Source organism: Silurus meridionalis, chromosome 18, assembly GCF_014805685.1.
Source record: "Silurus meridionalis isolate SWU-2019-XX chromosome 18, ASM1480568v1, whole genome shotgun sequence".
Classification (NCBI taxonomy): domain Eukaryota; kingdom Metazoa; phylum Chordata; class Actinopteri; order Siluriformes; family Siluridae; genus Silurus; species Silurus meridionalis.
The window spans coordinates 21,611,790-21,634,233 of NC_060901.1; the positions used below are offsets into that span (position 1 = coordinate 21,611,790).

General features: G+C 38.9%; 1 protein-coding gene across 3 annotated transcripts; it reads right to left on the reverse strand.

The window, feature by feature from the left end:
* Positions 1–3,151: 3,151 nt before the first annotated feature.
* Positions 3,152–22,416, reverse strand: gtf3c2 (general transcription factor IIIC, polypeptide 2, beta). 3 transcript variants are annotated; one of them, XM_046873413.1, is made up of 19 exons: positions 21,697–22,069; positions 19,853–20,044; positions 19,517–19,754; positions 18,456–18,768; positions 17,839–17,933; positions 17,654–17,731; positions 16,704–16,802; positions 15,583–15,807; positions 14,178–14,289; positions 13,632–13,734; positions 10,271–10,302; positions 9,317–9,446; positions 7,362–7,506; positions 7,127–7,288; positions 6,760–6,847; positions 5,682–5,801; positions 5,210–5,377; positions 4,407–4,514; positions 3,152–3,772 (listed from the first exon to the last, which is right to left on the reverse strand). In XM_046873413.1, exons 2-19 carry the CDS (start codon positions 19,998–20,000, stop codon positions 3,551–3,553), a joined length of 2,586 nt encoding a protein of 861 aa, XP_046729369.1. In that variant the 5' UTR covers positions 20,001–20,044; positions 21,697–22,069; the 3' UTR covers positions 3,152–3,550. The 3 variants fall into 3 exon arrangements, with proteins under 3 accessions (XP_046729369.1, XP_046729368.1, XP_046729370.1); XM_046873412.1 differs by having other exon boundaries at positions 21,561–22,067; XM_046873414.1 differs by lacking the exons at positions 3,152–3,772; positions 4,407–4,514 and adding an exon at positions 4,569–5,127 and having other exon boundaries at positions 21,561–22,416.
* Between the last annotated feature and the right edge of the window lie 28 nt (positions 22,417–22,444).

Genomic DNA, 22,444 nt, shown 5'->3' on the forward strand with positions numbered 1-22,444 from the left:
AATCTTTTTTTATACAATATGAATAATGTATAATATTAAAATATGCACAATGTTTATTTTTTTTTATATATTTAATATTTTAATATTTGATTTCATGTTTGATGTTTTGCCATTTGATGTTTTCATAAATTTTTTTTCCTTACTTTTTTATTTATTTTTTTATTTTTTTATTAAATTTATTTTATGTCCAGCATTTTAAAGCAAAAATGGGAAAAAAGGGGAAAAATATGGAAATTCCATCCATCCACATACTGTACGATTGCAGGAGACAAACCTCCATGTGTGCCTTCATACCATTTTTGGTTTACTCCCCAAAAAAAACCTTGAAATTAGGTTAAATACTGAATAATTTCCTTTAATTTGGACCACACAAGCCATACCTGTGTATATCATGTGGTTCCTGATTGGTCAAAAAAACCATACTCGCATATATTACTGAGTGGTTCCTGATTGGTCACAAGAGCCATACTCGCATATATTACTGAGTGGTTCCTGATTGGTCAAAAGAGCCATACTCGCATATATAACTGAGTGGTTCCTGATTGGTCAAAAGAGCCATACTCGCATATATTACTGAGTGGTTCCTGATTGGTCAAAAGAGCCATACTCGCATATATTACTGAGTGGTTCCTGATTAGTCGAAAGAGCCATACTCACATATATTACTACGTGGTTCCTGATTGGTCGAAAGAGCCATACTTGCATATATTACTGAGTGGTTCCTGATTGGTCACGAGAGCCATACTCGCATATATTACTGAGTGGTTCCTGATTGCTTAAGACGTTGCATAAAGACTGAAGAACGATGTAGTACAAACACTTGCCATGATGTTGTTGTTGTTGTTGTTGTGCTTTTAAAGTGTTTTGATATCATTGGCTGCGTTTTAAGAAAACAGAAAAATGTGGGTACGGGTACTTCGGAGATATCCGACTCGCCGCATGCTTGCATGAGTGCCGTTTTAATCAAGAGAAAAAAAACTGCCAATCAAAAGATTTCTCGATACGACATGACCTCTGTCCCGCTTTAACCTCAAATCGCTTTTGGTAAAAAAAAAAGATATATTTTACAAAACACTTCACCGTGCCATGATGAACAAGCGATGAAAGACGGACCAACAGATAAATTTGAATATTTTTATAACAGTGCTGCACTTAACGTAAAGAGACCATTAGAGGGAGGAGCCGAGAGAGAAAAAGAGGAAAACGATGCACTTTGTCTTTCTTTAGTGTTTCAATCAGTGACGGGGTCGTTCGGGTCTATCTGCCCCGGAGCTCAACTTGGCAGAATGATAGAACCGTTATTAGGTTTCTGATGTGTTCCTGGAGCCAAAGCAGAGCGTTCTTTCAAAACCCGGAATTTCCCAATGAAGAAAAAAAAAATATGGAATCTGAAAGATTAGCAGGAGGAGCAAAACAGTAATTTACCTCTAAAAAGGAAGGAAAAATCCCAGTCCCACGAGTAGAAGAATTTTATATATCCTGTGGCCCCTAACCCTCATGTGTTGGGTTTATAAGTGAGATAATTGTAAGCTGCTCTGGATGAGAGCGTCTGCCAAATGCCATAAATGTGAATGTAAATACACAGACAGATAGATAGATAGATAGATAGATAGATAGATAGAGATAGATAGATAGATAAGATAGATAAGATAGATAGATTAGATAGATAGATAGATTCATAGATATATTAAATCTCCCTCTTTCTCTAACTCTCTCTCTCTCTCTCGTTCTCCATCTATCTTTCAATATCCATCCATCTATCCATCTCAGTATAAATATCTGTCAAAATTCAGCCATCCATCCAGCCTCCTTTATCTATTTCCAGCCATCTTTCAGATAGATAGATATATGAATGGATACTATCTATCTATCTATCTATCTATCTATCTATCTATCTATCTATCTATCTATCTATCTATCTATCTATCTATCTATCTATCTATCTATCTATCTATCTATCTATCTATCTATCTATCTATCTATCTATCCAGTCTTGATTTATTTATTGATAAAGACTTAAAGCACTTTTTTCTGTCGCTCTGCAGAAGGGCGTCTGCTAAATGCCGTAAATGTAAATATCTATTAATTTATCCGTCTATCTCTCAGTATATCCATCTATTCATTCCTCCATCCCCGTCTATAAACTTGTTGACCTGCTGTTGTTTCTTGTTGGTTATCAGGTTTCTGATGTGTGTAACGTGTGTGTGAGCAGTAAAGGCAGAATGTGTGTAAATCAGTTATGCTTCTGACGTGTCCTGCGTTTCTGTGTCGTGTTACACTCGTGTTACACAAGTCAGTATTCTAGCGTAAAAACTGTAAATACTCTAATGTCTGTACGTCTGCCAAGTCCTTGTCAATATGTGTGTGTGTGTATACATATATATTTTGCATATTGAATAAAAGTCCTTTGTGTAGATGTTTTATGGTGCTGTATGTATCTGTGTATTTACACCTGATCATGTTTATCACTACATATTTAATAAAAAGTGTATTTCTTTTCTAAACCACAATAAAAAAATTAAAATAACCACAGATGAAGCATTTGTTCTTCAAAACATCACTATCCATCCATCAATCCATGATAGTCTGTCTGTCTGTCTGTCTGTCTATGGTAGTCTGTCTATCTATCTATGGTAGTCTGTCTGTCTGTCTGTCTGGTTATCTATCTATTGTAGTTTGTTTGTTTGATCAGCTGTTGCTTCTGACCATAAACATTAGAAGGAAAAAAAAGTTTAACTCTAAAAGTCCATTAATACTCACATCTGTTCATTTATCAGTCCATCAATACCCATACATTAAACTGTCTGTCCATGCATCCCTCCTTCCTTCTACCCCTTTATTTCTCAGGCTATATATCCTTTATCGTTTTCCCTTTTAGAAATCATTCTGTTTGATCTTATTCGTTTTAAACAGTGATTACGCTTCAGAAAAAACCCTGTACTGGATTTTATACATAAAAATTAATGGATATCAAATAAGTAGGTTCCAAATGAGTATATTTTTCTTCTGGGTTTGGTAATAAGAGCACTGGAGAAAGAATTGTACCTCCGACTCCTAGACAAGAAGAGACGAGATGAGAGATCCAGGGACACCAGACGAGCATTAAGTCCTCTTGGTGAATAAAACATACGAACAAAAAAATTACCGGAAATATATTGCTGACTGGTTTAATTATAACACGAACACACGAGATACAAAACCATACATTTGCCAAGTTGCCTATACATATGTATATACAAACATACATACATTCTAAAACCCAACCCAGAAAGTCTTCATTGTAGAAAAATCCATTGGCGCTCAAAAGGGCTGTAGACCTGGAGAACTGGAGCTGCCGTATAAAACGGACAACACGACGACGAATAAAAACAAAGTGCACAAAATATATAAAACCTACAAGTGTATGAAAATAGCCATAGTTTTTTTCCAGTCCTCAAAATAAGTTATTATTTAAAAATTCTCTCAAATCCGTATAAGGTCTTAGAAGTGAAACGAATTACACCAGAATTCTATAATGGAGCGATGGAGTGTGTGGTGCGTATCAGGGCACCTAGGGCACTTGAACGGTCTCCACCGTGGACTGCTGGACGATCGTCGGCGATGCGTCGTTTTCCTGAGAGCAGAACATGGTGCTGAATTGGTATTGAGCTTCACTGATGAGTTTCTCCATGACGGGGCCGTCCAGGCCGCTGACGCAGTGAACACGTACGAGTCCAGATTGACCGGACGACAGAACCCAGGCGTGAGCGTCCATGTTCGGATTAAAGCACACCTGTTAAAAAAAAAAAAAAAAAAGGTGCAACCAGGGTTATTATTGTGTACACTATATATAAACACCTGATTACCTCCATCCATCCATAAATAGATAGACAGACAACCATAGATCAATAGAGACAGACAGACAGACAACCATAGATAGAGACAGACAGACAGACAGACAGACAGACAACCATAGATAGATAGACGGAAACAGACAGACAACCATACATAGAAAGACGAAGACAGACAGACAACCATAGAACCATAGATAGATAGACAGACAGACCGACAGACAACCATAGATAGATAGACAGAGACAGACCGACAGACCGACAGACAACCATAGATAGATAGATACATACAGACAGACAGACCGACAGACAACCATAGATAGATAGACATAGACAGACAACCATAGATAGATAGATAGACAGAGACAGACAGACAGACAACCATAAATAGACAGACACAGATTTTAGATAGATAGATAGATAGATAGATAGATAGATAGATAGATAGATAGATAGATAGATAGATAGATAGATAGATAGATAGATAGATAGATAGATAGATAGATAGATAGATAATTTTCAGGCATAAAGCTTCATGGACAAGACCAGAGTTTCTCATGAAGATCTCACTCTTACCTTGTAGAGCGCATTCAGAGGCATCTGATCCACATACAGCAGGCCTTTCGTCTCGGAGGCCTGGAGCTGCTTCAGTATCGGCTTCTGCTGATATTTTTTAAAAGATCTCTGTGTGGGAAAAGAACCACCAACCAATGTTATTCCAGACCCTGGAGAAAGTGTGTGAAAGCACAGGTTTGGTGTAGTTAATTAGCACAAGTCAAACAACCCTGACTCCAGAAGTATGTGTGTGTGAGAGAGTGCAAAATAGACGAGTTCACAGAAGCGTGAAGATCCTGGAGAGGAACATGGAGCAGAAAGGAAAACACCATGATTGAAGCAGGGGAGCTTTTTTTCGCACTGTATGCACAAACGTTTGTGGACAGCCGACCATAAGATTGCTTTGTGCTTCTTTTTCAGCATCTCATTCCATCTTCTGGGAAGATGTTCCACCAGAATTTGAGATTTAAGATTTAATTTAATGTAGGTGAGGACGTGAGGCGGCCCAAAGCGGCGTTCCAATTCATCTCGAAGCTGTTCGGTAGGGATCTTCCACGTACATTCATTCAACCCATGGAAAGCAGATCTTCATGGTGCTGGCTTGGTGGAACAGGCTTGGGTCCTCCTAGTTCCTTCTATACAACTGTGCGATTCCAGTTTTGTGGTAAATCAGGTACATGTAAGTGAGGAAGTGTGATCTTTAGCAGGCCACGCAAGATCTTCCACGCACATCCGAACCATGCTGAAACAGTTCAGAGAAGAGCCATGTACGGCTGGAATCGAGTGTAAATTTGACCTTCTGATCAAAACTACAAGATACTCACAAGGTCCATGTCATGGAAGCGGAGGTAGTATTTCCTCACAGCGCCTCTGTAGGTCTGGGGCTCCTGCTGGTTCAAGCCACCTTCATCCATCTCCTGGTCGTCCTCTTGCTCAGCATCCTGATGTTTCTGACTAGGCTCGAACTCCACCATCTCCGCCCTGTACACCGGCTGTACACCCGTCAAGGACATTTTTACAACTAGATTTCGGTTTATTATTATTATTCAATAATTTATTAATGATGTTTTCTTTTTAAAAAATGCAAAAAAAAGAGTCAATACGTAAAAAATAAGTTTTATTTATTTATTTATATATATTTTTGTTACGCATTTTAGAATGTCCTTCATCGCCATAGCGGAGAAATTTATAATCTTAGGACTTTTATTAAACTGGAATTCGCTCCAGGACTTCTAAAATCGTGCAAAATTTGTGCAAGAAATAAATAAATAAAAATAAAAAACATCAGGAACCTACAAATCGATGTCTCTTGCTGTTGCTGTAGTTGCAGTTTGGGTCACAGAGCACTGAGCAAACAAACTCTCCAATGTTGTCCCCCATTACACAGGAGTTCATCCAGTCGGACATGGAGACGCTCTTCGAGACCGAGAGAGAGAAAAGAGAGTGAGAGATTGTTCATAAATGTCCGTACAGAACATTACATAAAGAATGATGAATTGCTGGGGGTGTGACGGTACACAACATTCACGGGTCGGTACGTACCTCTGAACAGATAGATGGATGGATAGAAAGACCGATTACCAAAAGATGGATAGATTTTTTTTGTATTTTATTTTTATTTTCTATTTCCATGTTCTTTCGTTTATATTGTTTACATGGTCATTCGCTTTATTTAGAAGATTTATAACGTATACTCCAATGTTTACAGGTTTCTTTTATGCGTAGATAGATAGATAGATAGATAGATAGATAGATAGATAGATAGATAGATAGATAGATAGATAGATAGATAGATAGACTATTGTGTGTAGACAGACAGACAGACAGACTACAATAGACAGACAGACAGAAAGACAAAACCGACAGATATAATTTTTTTTTTACTTTTAAAAACATTTTTAAATAAAACCCCTGTTCGGTTGAAATAATATAAATTATTTCATAAAATTTGATAAAGTTAAAATCGCACACCGAAAACATTTGCGAGAAGAATTTTGTGTAAATTGGTTCTGCTTGTTTATTGGTTGAAGTGTCCTATGACCTCAAAAAAAAAGAGGCGGAGTTAAAGACTCGCATTCTTTACTTTCAGTACTGTACTGAATTGACAATTTGCTTCATTTTATAATTGATAATGATATTTTTTTATTAATAGTTTTTTATATTTCAGCATAAAACTCCATAAAAACAATTCCCTAGAAGTGTTTTGGTCTATCATTCTATCCGAAAGAGACACCGGGAAAATTAGTTATGCGGCAAATGCAATTCCGCGATAAACCAGCGGGGGCGCCAGATTCGACCCGCGTTAAAGCGGGGGATTACTGTACATGTGTACCGTTACACCATTACTGTGTACACATATACACTCATCTCTTACCCATACGGTCGCTTTTCTTGTACAAACAAATAAAGGCTTCTGACCGAAGTATCCTGAGTCAAGGTAGTGAAGTCCTTGTTGGCCGGACCTATAAAACGCAAACCAAGAATCGTTAAAAAGAACCACTTTTGGTTATGATCGACTTCATTGTCGCTATTAGAGGACAACAAGTAGATACGCTACATGGACAAAAGTGCCACTCTTCTAGATGTTTCACAAAATCTTCATGGACCTGGCTTGGTGGAACACGTTTGGGTCCTAAACAATGGTGTGCCTCCAGTTTGGTTGTAACAGTTTGGAAAAGTTTTTGTCCATGTAGCGTAATAAAATAATAGACAAAATGTCAGGTGATGGAGTGGACGCTCACGTGGCATAGCAAGACTCCTGAGTGAGAAAAGTCCCCGCCCAAAACAAAGGCCAGGACACATCAGTGGGCAGGAAGCGCTTTACTGTCTTCAGAGGAGTGCAGGTTTTAGTCACGTTCCACAGTTTGACCATGCGATCATCTCCTACGGTCACCATCAGCTCACTGCAGACAAAAAAACATCAGATTTGTGTAAATGCGTAAATTACGCTCAACTGGAGGAATCCGGATCGGTTACCTGGAAGCCCTGCACCAGCTGAGGCGGCGGATGGTGTTGTCGTGAGCCAAAAAGCAGTGGTACGGGTAGAGCGAGAGAGATCGGTCCGTAGATCGGACTCTAAGCAAAGGAGACCTGGTGCTGAGATCCCACAAAGCCACCGTACCTAAAGAAAGAAAACCACATCTGATAAAGAGACGATTCTATTGGACAGCTGTTTCTAAGCTCTTATTAAAGGGAATTAAAATATCTTTAGAAATATTTCATATTAAACGTGAAAACACACACGTGCACTTATTTACAAATCCGTGTTACCCAAACGGGGTCTGACGAATGTACACATTTTAATAGAATTTTGTCATTAATTTATTTATTTTTTAGTTCATCAATTTAATTTGGGCAAAATGTAAACAATGCAATAAAAAAAAAGTTGCATTGGATTTCTTTAATTTTATTTCTGTATATTTATTTATTTATTATTATTATTTATTTTTTAAACCGAGCAGGTATTTATCTAAACAATCAAGAAAAAAAAAAATGACGTTCATAAAAACAATAATTATTATTTATTAAAAAAAAAGTGTAAAAAAAAAAAAAAATAATTTAATAAAATTAAGTATCGAATTTGTTCCTCCAAACCGTACCGGAATCGACTTAAAAAACCGAGGTACGAACCGAACCGCATATTTTGTTGCATACAGTCATACGGGTGTCTATTAATCAAAAAAAAAAAAAATGACGTTCATAAAAACAATAATTATTATTTATTAAAAAAGTGTAAAAAAAAAAAAAGAAAAAAAAAAAAAAAAAAAAAAAAAAAATAATTTAATAAAATTAAGTATCAATTTGTTCCTCCAAACCGTGCAGAATCGACTTAAAAACCGAGGTACGAACCGAACCGCATATTTTGTTGCATACAGTCATACGGGTGTCTATTAATCAAAAAAAAAAAAATAATTTAATAAAATTAAGTATCGAATTTGTTCCTCCAAACCGTGCAGAATCGACTTAAAAACCGAGGTACGAACCGAACCGCATATTTTGTTGCATACAGTCATACGGGTGTCTATTAATCAAAAAAAAAAAAAAATGACGTTCATAAAAACAATAATTATTATTTATTTTTAAACCGAGCAGGTATTTATCTAAACAATCAAGAAAAAAAAATGACGTTCATAAAAACAATAATTATTATTTATTTTTAAACCGAGCAGGTATTTATCTAAACAATCAAGAAAAAAAAATGACGTTCATAAAAACAATAATTATTATTTATTTTTAGTTCATCAATTTAATTTGGGCAAAATGTAAACAATGCAATAAAAAAAGTTGCATTGGATTTCTTTAATTTTATTTCTGTATATTTATTTATTTATTATTATTATTTATTTTTAGTTCATCAATTTAATTTGGGCAAAATGTAAACAATGCAATAAAAAAAGTTGCATTGGATTTCTTTAATTTTATTTCTGTATATTTATTTATTTATTATTATTATTTATTTTTAGTTCATCAATTTAATTTGGGCAAAATGTAAACAATGCAATAAAAAAAGTTGCATTGGATTTCTTTAATTTTATTTCTGTATATTTATTTATTTATTATTATTATTTATTAAAAAAGTGTAAAAAAAAAAAATAATTTAATAAAATTAAGTATCAATTTGTTCCTCCAAACCGTGCAGAATCGACTTAAAAACCGAGGTACGAACCGAACCGCATATTTTGTTGCATACAGTCATACGGGTGTCTATTAATCAAAAAAAAAAAAATAATTTAATAAAATTAAGTATCGAATTTGTTCCTCCAAACCGTGCGGAATCGACTTAAAAACCGAGGTACGAACCGAACCGCATATTTTGTTGCATACAGTCATACGGGTGTCTATTAATCAAAAAAAAAAAAACGAATAGATCGTTAAATCAAAAATAAATAAATAAAAATGTAAAAAATAAAAATAAAAAACACCACACTTACCATCACAGAAACCTGCAGCCAGGATGTTGTGTGGTTTAACTGGGAGCCAGTCGAGAGCAAAACACAGTCCGGTCTGGCTGCTGTGATCCACCTGGCTCGATCCGACTTTCACGCTCATGATGCGCTGCACCTACACATGGGAGAAGATTCTAACGCAATCATACATGATTCATGAAGTTGTTACGTTGTTTTTTTGGGGGGTTTTTTTGCAGCAGGACCCAATGAAAGTTCAGCACTGACAAGATCAAGAGGTCGTTGTTGTTCCGAATCGAATTGATCACAATCGTTTGGATTATTCCGCTGCTCCGAATCACACCCGTAGATAAAATAGTGCCGTAAGATTTCATTCATTTGGATGAGAATAACGTGTTTTGTCTCAACTAATAATGAAGCTGTTGGAAGGAACACCTGGTGCTGTTTTTCCTCCGATTTCTCGTTTTCTTTTCCAGGTCAACTCTTGTGCTGCAGAAATCCTCCATGGAGCTCAGGAAGGTCATTAGGAAATGTCTACAATTGCGCTCTTATTCTGGACGAAACTGGAGGATTCCAGGTGTTTATGCTTTGACAAACACGCACATGAACTTCCAGCCAATCACAGTCCAGTGTATACCTCATTATATATAAAATATGATTTAAACACATCTACATTAAAAACATGGAAGATCTTGAGTGTTCGTGCTTTGGAACTACCGAACACCTTCGAGATGAACTGGAACGCCCAGAAATATTGCAACTCTCCACAAAATCCAGTGGAACATCTTGCCAGAAAAGTGCAGCTAATAATAAGTGTGAATGGGGATATAATATGGAACGTGATGCTCAAAAAGAGGAACACATTGTAGGCATAGATATAATATGTAATATAACATGCAGTCAGTGCACCACGACGTCGAGACTAAAGCCGTGTTTGTGCTTCAGACATGAAGATAAGCTGATGAATAATGATGGACTTACCCTGTAGATCAGTGAAGCCTGACTGCTTCCACCTAACGGAAAACACATCAATGGGTTTTTTTTTTTTTTTTTTTTTATCACCTCGGTACAGACGCTGATCACAGAGATTACAATACACATACAATACACACATTCATCATTCAAGACAATTAAAGGAATGTGAGGTGAGTGATGGGGGTCAGAACACTGAGGATCACAGGAGAACTGCAGAAGAACCGTACGTCTGTAGAAAACTGGATGGTGTTAAAAACGGGAACGAGTGTGAATTTGTATGTGTAGGAGTGTGTGTGTGCACACGAGTGTGTATGTATAGGAGTGTGTGAATCTGTGTGTATGCGCCCAAGTGTGGGAGTGTGTGAATGTGTACGTGCAGGAGTGTGTGAATGTGTGTGTGCGCGTGTGCGTGTGTGTAAATATGTATGTGATTGTGTGTGCGCACGAGTGTGTATAAAATTGTGTACATATCTGTGTGAAAGTGTGTTTGTGTCTGTGTGTATATGATAAAAAGTCCTTTACAGTAATAAACCCCAGTGAAAGGCAGATCCGTTTGATAAAACGTCACCTTTCATCTCACACACACACACACACACACACACACACACACACACACACACACCCTCTGTGAAGTGAAGAAGTGCTAGAGTGACAGTAATGCGAGATAAAAGTGTCAGCTACGAGGCTGAAATTCATCGCTTCACACCCCGAAGTCTCCCGCAATGCGTCTTCTGTGTCATTTCCATTACAGATCCTTCTGACAGGAAACCATCTCTAAATAATCCTCACAGAGAGACGAGACGAGCCCTAGACGAGCCCAATTTTCCCCAATAGTCATATTTGCTTCTTCCTCAAAATTTTTCCACAAAACGTAGAGGCACACAAACGTATCGGATAAAAATTTTCCCTCTGCTTCAACTACGAGACCCAAAACCTGTTCCACAAAACCGGCTCTATGAATATATATAGCATGGAAGATCTAGAGTGGTCCTCCTAATGAACACCTTCAAGATGCATTTTCCACCTGGACTACACCCCCAGACCCCTTCCTCAACCTCAAATCTCCACGGAAATCTAGTGGGAGATGAGTGGAGCTCATTATGAGGGGAAAATGGAGACTAAATGTGGAATGTTTAATAAGAAGCTTACGGTGAAGTGTCCACAAACTTTTGGATTACTACTGCTCTTACATGACTTGTTTCACAGACTGCTGGATGCAGAAAATGCAAAGGGTGCTTATAATTTTTTCTTTTTCGATTTCACACACACACACACACACACACACACACACACACACACACACACACACACACACACACACACACTTTATAGAAGATGATGTAAAATGGGATGTAAAGGCACTCATGCGTCTCACCCCTGCAGTGAAAGAGCTTCGTGCTCAGGGGTCGTTTTATTGTTTTTCAGAGACAAAAATAAAAACAAACAAAAAAACCACCCCCCAGACTTTCGGTGGTTGGTCACACACCCTGGCTCTGGAGCCATCAAGCCGCTGGAGTGTGAGAAGCAATTTTAGCAGTAATAAAAATGATTTCGGACACCAGGCATTACAACGAGGAAACAAAGAGGCCATTGCGACTTAAGGATAGGATCGGTTTTCTCACAAGAAGAAGAAAAAGCAGCACTCGAGCGACTCTGGCGAATCGATCCGAGGTCACGGATGTGGAACTGATAGAGGAAAGGAGAGGAACGAGAAAATAAATACATGTTTGATTTAATATTCAATCAGTTCTTCTACAGACGAAGGACAAAGAGGGTGAAAGATTGTGAGAGGACCAAAATGCCAGTCGTGACCCAATACCTGGCCGTAACCCAACGCCCAGCCATGGAGGAGTGGATACAGGGGGCGCTAGAACATTGTCTTCGGATATGACGTGGTATAATATATACGTTTTGCATGCATTTGGTGGAAGTCGGAAGCTTAGTGCTAATAGCAAAGGACTTTGGCTCTGAAGGTTGTAAGTTCAAATCCCAGCCACAAAATGCTGTCACTCCTGGGCCCCTGAGCAAGGCCCTTAAGCTCATTTGTATATTTGTAAATAAAATGTTTTTATTTTGCACACTTAAATGATTCCGTTTATAACTTTTCACAGGTAGGACACCCCCAAAAAAAAAAAAAAAAAATAAATAAATAAATAAATAAATAAATATATATTTTTTCTATAAGATGTCTTCAACTTTTCTCTTCACTTGGACAAAAAAATAAATAAATAAATAAATAACTACACCTGTGCATAAAGCTCTATGAAGATCTGCTTTCTATTGGTTAGATGAATGTGGAACATCTGCTATAGAGCTTACGCCCTATTAAACACCATTGGGATGAATAAAGTCTGACAAACCTCCACAAAATCTAGTGGAACATCTTCAAGATTGGAGCTTATTATAGGAGCAAATGAGGAACAGGATATAAAAAATAATAAAATGTATGAAAAACAAAAATGTGAAAAACACGGCACACGGGACTGAAAAAAAAAAAAAAATCCTCGGGAGAAGAGAAGAGAAAAGGGAACGACGGAAGAAGAGCTTCTTTGTTTGTGAGACTGTGATTAATGAGTCTTTGAAGCCTATGACACACACACACACACACACACACACAGCGGTGATAATGGTCAACAATACACCCGAGGAGATAATGAATGAGACCATTACTGTAGTGCCTCTAACTACGACTGTCCCTCTGAACAAAAGACATTAAAATTTTACTTCCACACGTAACTGATACCAGTCCATCCGAGACGACCGTTTCACCATTACTGCTACTAAGATGTCGAAAAAAAGATCTAGAAAATTAAATAAAACCTCTCAGTACTTCATTACTGCACCCATGGCTGATTCAAAGTCACTACAATATACTTCCAGTACAGGAAGTGAAGGTGAAGAACAACCTGAGGTAAAGTAAATCAATAATAAATAAAAGTAGTGCCATGAGATTACATCCATTTCCACCAGAAAGTGTCTGTGCTGCGTCTCTACCAAGAACAAAGCTGCTAACAGTCTTAACTACCTCAGAAAAACACCTCAACCATCATTTCTTTAAAATTCCTCTGGAGCAGTAACTACCTCAGAAAAACACCTCAACCATCATTCCTTCAGAATTCCTCTGAAACAGTAACTACCTCAGAAAAACACCTCAACCATCATTCCTTCAGAATTCCTCTGAAACAGTAACTACCTCAGAAAAACACCTCAACCATCATTCCTTCAGAATTCCTCTGGAGAAGTAACTACCTCAGAAAAACACCTCAACCATCATTCTCTCAAAATGTATCTGGAGCAGTGAGATAACAGAGCCTCCAAATAATCATTAATTGGATGCCATCTTCTGCTTACGCTTGTACACACTCACCTCTGGCGCCATTTACATGCTCTGGATGCGGCAAACTGAAAACACCGACGTGTCCATTGGAAAATGCTGCGGCTATCAGTCCGAGCCGAGGCACTTGAGGAGCCTGGAGGAAAATGAATCATATGTTCTAGTGATGAACACAAACAGCGTTCATATCAAGAAGGAGGACCAAAATGGTTTTACATATAACAAACATTTGGAATATTAAACGGCAAAAGTTTGTGGACACCTGACCTTTTTATTAACTTCAAATTCCACATTTACTCTTAAAATTTAGATGTTCCACTAGATTTTGTGGAGATTTGAGAGGAAGTGAGGCATTGTGATGATGGAACAGGTTTGGTTCTCCTAGTTCATGGAGAATTTCATGCTACAAAAAAAAAAAAAAAAAAAAAACATCTTGCACTATTTGTGATGTTCAGTTTTGTGGTAACAGTTTGGAGAAGAAGCACAGGTGGCTGGAAAAGTCAGATGTCCCAATACTTTTGTGCAAACCCTGTCTATTCCTCTGTCTTTAAACAAACACTACGTTACACGATGTCGTACCTTTCTGACCGTTGTTGGAAGCTCCCAAGCTCCTGCAGGACACCACTTCATGTTCCAGATGCAACCATCGTCCACCGCCAGGGCGTAGGCCAAGCTTGGGGATGACGAGGGGCTAAATTATATAAAAATAAACAAATAAATAATAAAAATACTACTATTGCTAATATTTGTTTATCTCTCAGAAACCTAGTTCATATTACAAGTGCGCTAGTTAGCTATATCGGTAGCTATGAACCCCTGGTGGAGAAAGGCTTCATGTAACCCAAAACATTATTCTCTACAAATGTTCTGGACATAGAGCGGCACCTTCATGACCTCCGGCGTTCTTCGAAGCCGTTTTGGTGATGAGCTGCGGTTTATTGCGAACGCTAAATCTTGTGCTAGCACAGTTCTTTTTAGACACACGACAGATTCTTGTGCCACATTCACTCATAATACGCTACACTCTTCTGGGAAGATGTTCCACTGAATTTCGTGGAGATTTGTGAAATTTTATTTAACCACTAGATCGTTAGTCAGGTACTGATGTGGGTGAGGAAGTAAGGAGGCCTAGGGTGGTGTTCCAATTCATCCCATAGGTGTTCTATAGCAGGTGTTTGGGTCTCCTAGTTCATGTGAAAAATTTCATGCTAACGTATCCATAGGAGTCCTGTAAAATTGTATGCCTCCAAGTTCTGTGGTAAAAGTTTGAGGAAGAAGCACATACGGGTGGAAAAGTCGGGTGTCCCAATACTTTTGGGCACATCGGTAAAAAAGGTTATGAGTTTTGATAACTTTTTTATATATATATATATAAAATAGCTATATAATATTTGATTGATACGTCAAACCGTTAACTTTTATGCAAATCGCTAATTCGTTGAAAAAACAACTTATTCCTATAGAATTATTAGTAGATGCGCTTTTCTTTTATTCCGAAAGTGACCAATCATATGTTAGCAATATTTTCTGTGGAGATCGATTTCTCTTCATTTTTTGAGTGCATTCTCTCGCCAACGCTGCCGCTTCGTGAATACGATGTAGCGCTACGGAGGGAACAGAATACAGTAGAATACAGATTGACATGGCAGAGGTAGAGCTGCAACTTTTGATTTTAGTTTATCTTTTATAGAAGTCAAAAATGTGGCTGTCTGAAGCGAAGGAATAAAAGTGAACTCTCTCTACCGTATTAAATTGCATAGCATGATTTTTTTATTTATTGTTTTCCATTGAATCGTAATGTGTTGAATCGAATCGGAATCGACTCACACCGAATCATATCGATCTTTAACTGATCTGTTATCTAGATGCACATGTAAACACACCATATAATTTGATACACTTTTAAAGATATTCTTTTTCAAGGGCAAGATTTCATTTCACATAAAAACCTGAAACAATTCCATTTCCCGTCTAATCGACTCACCGACTCATCCCTAGCTTTCCCAGATCCCACACTTGGAGCAGAGCGTCTTCGGTGTGAAGCGCGTTCATTTTGTGCCGGTCGTCCATATTTCGGTTGCAATAAACCGCTGCATATTGTGTATGGGCGGCACCTTCGGGGACGGGACACCACTCCATGGCCCAGACAGGGCCTCCGGCGAAGAACAGCGAGTCCCATCTTTCTGGGTTCGGCACCGTGGATTCAAACCTGAAACCCGAGAGAAATCGGTATAAATATGGGGTCATGATTTTTACATGCCAAATCTCACGTTTTACGGTCGATTTTCCAATCGGGTGAATAAATCAGAGATTTTGGTTTGTAATATTTGAACAAATAGTCCTGAAAATCTAAAAGTACAATAGGAATTTTTTTTAAGTCTTTCTAATACAAATAATGTGTAAAAAGTATGTAAAAATAATAAAAACAAACCAATCAATTTCTGGTCTTTGATGTTTTTGTATTAGTGTTCGCATTTTGTAGCCACACCCCCAACACCAATCACATGACCCATAAGTCGTTATGACTCATAACGAGGAAACGTTTATAGGGTTGTATTGATAATTCTAGTTAGCATGCCATTTATTTGAATCAGCTCACGATTTCTAGATAAGGAAATCATCAAAAGTATTAGGACACCAGACTTTTCCACCCGTTTGTGGATCTTCATCCAAATTCTCCCACAAACTTAGGAGGAGACACACAATTGCATAGGATGTCCCCGAACATGGTAGCTACGAGATCCTGCTCCAGCATGACGCAAAGTGCACAGAATGAGCATGGGTTTGGAGATGTGTTTGTAAGATCTTGAGTGGCCTCCTACTGAACAGTTTTAAGATTAATTGGAACGTCGTCCCACATCAGTACCTGACTTTACTGAGTGGCTGAATGAAATCTTACACATCTCCAAAAAAAAATCCAGTTGAACATCTTCCCAGGAGAGTGGAGCTCCATAATGGGAATGAGACGTTCAAAAAGAAGCAAGTAGCATAGTCAGGTGTCCACATACTTTTGTCTGTAAAGTGTATTTTTTAAAAGCAAGCCTAGTGAATGTGGCTCTTAAATTCTCCTGAGCTTATGATGGAAAAAATCTTTTATTATTATACCTTTTCACCCTCTGCAGCATCTCCGGTCCCTTGAGTCCTTCGCGGCTTAGCGTAAAAGCCATCGACTCCTTCTCCTGAGGTAAATATTTTTCCGCTTCGCTGAAAGAAGTCAAAGAAATTGATTTGAAAAACACACTTGACTAGAAGATTCATAAAAAAAAACATCACAATCCATATTTTACTCTTATTAGCTCCATTCTTCTCGGAAGATGTTCCACTAGAGATTTTGTAGAGATTTGTGCAAGATCAGTCTCTAAGTTTAAAAAAAAAAAAAAAAAAAGAGGAGGTCTGGGGTGGTGTTCCAATTTTTCTCAATAGGGTTTGAGCTCTATAGCAGGCCAATCAAGATCTTCCAAACACATCTACATGGAAAGCAGATCTTCATGGAGCTTCATGGAGCACGTTTGGGTCTCCTAGTTCGAGTGAAAGGAAAATTTCATGCAATATACATTAGTGAAAGGAGGTGGTATCTTAGTGGTTAAGGGATTGGAATGAAGGTTTTGAGTTCCAAATCTCGGTCTCACCAAGGAGACCACTCCTGGGGCCCCTGAGCAAGGCCCTTAACCCCATATCTGCTCAGTTGTAGTGATGAGATCAATGTAAGTTGCTCTGGATAAGTAATAATGTAAATGTGTGGGGGAAGAAGCAGAAACAGTAGGTCTCATTTCAGCTGTTCTTCAGGAAATGTACATCTAATTTCAGCTGTTCGTCAGAAAGAGTTTCTCTAAATTCAGCTGTTCTTTAGGAACTATACCTCTAATTTCTGCTGTTCCCCAGGAACTGTATGTATAATTTTAGCTGTTCCTCAGAAAGAGTCCCTCGAAAACCAGCTGTTCTTCAGGAACTATACCTTTAATTACAGCTGCTCTTCAGGAACAGTACATCTAGTAAGTCAGGTGTCCCATACTTTTGCTACATTATATATAAAACCAAGTGATGTTTCTTAATACCTGGAGGACAGCAAGTGCCAGTCGCTGAGTGAAGGAATCCAGTCAGGAAACACCCACGAGGAGAAATGTTTATCACGGCTAAAAAAAAAGGGAGCAAGGAAAGGAAGAGTCAAAAAGGTTGGTATGGAAAACATCTGCAGAACATGCATTATTGAAGAAGAGAAAAATAAAAAATAAAAGCTTACAATTCTTTGGTTTTCCTGAAGGATTCCCAAACAAGCTGCATAACACAGCTGGCGAGCCCGTTATATCCGATCACCTTGTGGTTAAACGGCAGCTTCTGTTTGGAGAAACAGCTGGATTAACATCTAAAACATAAAAAAAATCTAAACAATTCTCGAATAAAGGCATCGCACTAGAATCCTTTAGTCACTGGACTGTACCAATCACCTGTTCTTCTCTTTTCAGTTTGCTAATTTGACATGTTTAGGTCGATTTCAGCTTGAGAACATTAGAAGAACTCGCCTATTGCTATCCTCAGAATGGACCACTGGAACTCGCTCCTGGAAGATTTGCCTCTGAAAGACATTCGATCTCCGAAAACGATCCAAAATGCACCCACATGACTTGTGTTCTACCTTCTGAGGTTCTCCAAAACCTCCCCACTGCTATGTTCCATCTACTGTTTGCCTACAGCTGCTGGAAAAAACACCTACAAATCCCTAAATCCATCCTCCAGCCAACCCCTGCTCGACTGACCCTTACATCATCCACTTTATCTACCCCATCTACCCCCCCCCCCCCCCATTCATTCCAACTAAGGAGTCCTGGGTAATAACATCGTCAATGTGACATGAAGTACCTTTACTTTATATGGCTGTTTACACGGCACTGAATCTTTGTAATCTTCATCCTCATCCTCCTCCTCACTTTCCACCTCGCCGTGGTCACCGGGGTCGAAGTCGTCGTCATCGTTTGGATTGCTGTTGTAGTCCGGAGCGTTCCGTTTCTGCCCTCTTCCTCTTCCTCTTCCTCTTCCTCGTCCCCTTCCTCTTCCTGAGGGGGTTCTCGGGGAAGGACTGCTTGGCTGCTCCAGCCCATTTTGCTCTTTACTCACGAAGGACATTTCGGATATTTCGAGGTCTTTGCTGATATTGTGGAGGTACTCCAGGGCCCTGGGAATAAAACAGGTAGAATTTTAAATAAATTGGTATTTAGACATACAGTTCCTGAGGAACAGCTAAAATTTGAGATAATGTTCCTGAGAAACAACTGAAATTATATGTACGGTTCCTGGGGAACGGCTGGAACTAGGTATACGGTTTCCAAAAAACAGATGAAAATAGAGACACGGTTCCTGAGGAACAGCTGAAATTACACAAACAGTCCCTGAGGAACAACTGAAACTAGGCATACAGCTCCTGAGGAACAGCTGAAATTAAATGTACAGTTCCCAAGAAACTGCTGCCATAAGAGGAACAGTTCCTAAAAAACAGCTGCTATTACAAAACCGTTCCTGGAGAACAGCTAAAACTAGAGATGTTGTTTCTAAAAAATTTGATGTACGGTTCCCTGAGGAACAGTTTAAATTTAGGTTTACAATTGAAATCAGATGTACAGTTCCTGAGGAACAGCTGAAATTAGACATATAGTTGCTGAAGAACAGCTAAAATCACATGTACGGTTACTGAGCAACAGCTGAAATTAAACGTACAGTTCCTTAAGGAACAGCTAAAACTACACGTATGGTTCCTGATAAACAGCTGAATTAAAAAAGGTATGGTTTCTAAGGAACAGCTGAAATTAGATGTACAGTTCCTGAGGAACCGCTAAATCTAGCCTAATTGCTGAGAGGAACAGCAGAAATTACATCATTAGACGGGGGAGTTTAAAACGGCACGATTTAAAATCTTGAAATCTTACGCTTTGGCCGCTCTTCTCTTAGGGCGTCCAGATGGAGTCATCTCCGAGCTTTCTGAAATGGCAGAGCTGTCGTGATCAACACGTGCTTCACTGGCAACCGACTTTATTTCCACCGGACCGTTGTCTTCACTGTTTTTTACTGTTTTTCTTGGACGCCCCCTTTTACGTGGTTTGTTCTGCAGGGGTAAAACCTCCTGCTGGGTCTCGGAGGAACCCTGAGGACTGGCTGGTGTGTGTCCTGCAAAAGAGGACAATAAAAACACAAACTTTTTTTTTTTAACCCAAATAGAGTCCACAGATCACATGATCCAGATCAATAAAATTTATCCAACTTGCCTTCATACATCACATCAGGTGTGTTATTAGACTCTTGAAGCACTTTGGTCCCTGGGGTTTCTCCATCCATGTCTCCATCAGTTCCACTGTCCATGACGTTATTGGATTGAATCAGATCCTGGGAGTCGTTTTTGTAGGGAACCCCCATTAACGAAGTTCTACGGCATGGTGGTCAGAGAAGCACATCAGAACCTTGAGGGGAAATTTGCAAGAAGATAGTTAGCAAGTGATAATGTGTGTGTGTGTGTGTGTGTGTGTGTGTGTGTGTGTGTGTGTGTGTGTGTGTGAGGACGTTCTTTCCTTCAAAAGGACACGTCAATACATTAGATAATTATTGACCAAAAACAACGCTCTGAGGCCAAAGGTTTGTGGACACCCGACCATAAGATTTCTATGTACAACGAGCTCAACTCTTCTGGGAAGATAGAGATTTGAGGATATTCACTAAAGACAGTGGTGCGTTGTGGTACATTTCCTGAGGAACAGCTAAATTTAGAGGTACGTTCAAGAGGAACAGTTTAAATTAAGTGTACATTTCCTGTGGAACAGCTACAATTAGACGCACATTTCAAGAGGAAAAGCTGAAATTAAGCGTACATTTCAAGAGGAACAGCTGAAATCAACTGCACATTTCCAGAGGAACAGGTAAAATTAGATACACATGTCAAGAGGAACAGCTGAAATTAAGTGTGCATTTCCTAAGGAACAGCTCGAATTAGACGTACATTTCCTGAGAAACAGCCGAAATTAACGGCACAGTTCCTGAAGAACAGCTGGATTTAAAGAGACTTTTCCCAACGAACGGTGAATATAAGACACAAGTTTCCTAAAGAACGGCTGAAGTTAGAAATACTGTTCCTAAAGAGCAGCTGAAAGGACACGTATGGTTCTCGAGGAACAGCTGAAATTAGGCGTACGGTTCACGAGGAACAGCCCAAAATTAAGCGTACAGTTCCTGAGAAACTGCAGAAATTAAAGAGACTCTTCCCGGGGAACAGCCACAAAACCCCAGTTCTCATTCTCAGTTACATTTTTTATCTGGGAAAGGAAACCTCAACAATGACGTCCTGACCACCAACTTCATGGTAGCAGTTTGGGTGAAAGTTGGAAAAAAGCTGATGCCCCAATACTTTCTAAACAAGAACCAAGTTCTAGTTCTCATTCTGGATTCTGGGGTTTCGATCACACCTAGGTGTCTCTTTGATATAAAACTCCCTGAGATGGTATGAGGAACCTTGAGAGGAACCATACTCGAGAAAGAACCCAGCATCATCTGGGTGGCACCGACACATACTGGTTGGACACTGGTTGGACATCAAATTGTGTTGTTGGACCAAAAGGACCTTCTGGTGGGACTTTTGATGGACACTATCCATTCCATTATATTAGGCTGGAACCATTACTCCACAGGGTCTACCTGGGATTTTCTGGACTTTTGGACGAATTGTGTTAAACCAAAAAAGAAATAAGCAAGGTTGATGAAGCATGACTTGGAACTGGGTTCTTCATGAACATTCAAAGTGCTCCTCAAGCTAGTGCAATATTAGCTTGGTAGCTAACCAGACTAGCTCTAGGATATTTCATCTACTGGATAATGAAAAATGTATGTGTATATATAAAAGGAGAACACCAGGAAAAGAGAATCGCGTTATATGTATAATACATAAGCGCATTTTCCAGGCAGGTGCCGGGTTTCCGTGTAGCTCACCCTGTTAGTCCATGGAGCAGGAGCAGCTCTCGACCCTCACATGGCCGCGGTTCGAATCCACCCACAGTAAACCCTCCTAAACTTCAATGTTGAACTAAAACCAGCGATCTACACCGGGGTGGTAACTGTTACTAACCTTTAACACCGTGGGCAGAATTTTAATTACCAGACAATCCCACGATCCACGTGTCTCGAGTTAGTTGTATACATCCGTTTGACATGTCCGCCATGTTTTTTAATGGGAGCAGAGGCTTGATCTCGACCGCCCTCTAGGGACAAGTCGAGGAATTGCAGCCGACAAGAAGAGGAATTGCAAACGATTTTAACGCCAAAACTAACGATTAATCGATCTAGACAATCGATTAAAATATTTAATCAATCGCACGATTGTCACGAGTTAACGCGTGACTTATGTTTTTAATACCATAATCAACATGTCGACGGACAAATGCTTTATGCAAATGCAGGTTTGTTATTAGTGAAACCAAAACAACACAGAGCACGAAGATAAAATATATTATATAAATAAATTGTAAAGTAACGATGGTGTTTTGAACGACGTAAATAATCAGGACTGCAAAAACAACTTTTGCCATGTTTCCACACGGTCGGTTTAAATAGCCGGATTCGTGCACCACGGCGGATTTTTATAAAAATGGTCAAACCCATTTTCGTGTCCATGGATACGTATTAAAATCATTCCCAACAGTCCATTCTCTTCGTTTCCCAACTTTAAAAGATCTCCAATCTATAGAATGTATACGTCAGTATAAATCCAGATCTTACCACCAAGCCTTCTTCCTTCCTCACCTACACCAGTAGCAGCAAATGGAAGCTAAATGTGAAATTTGATGGTCTAAAAGCAGCACATAGGAACATCACAA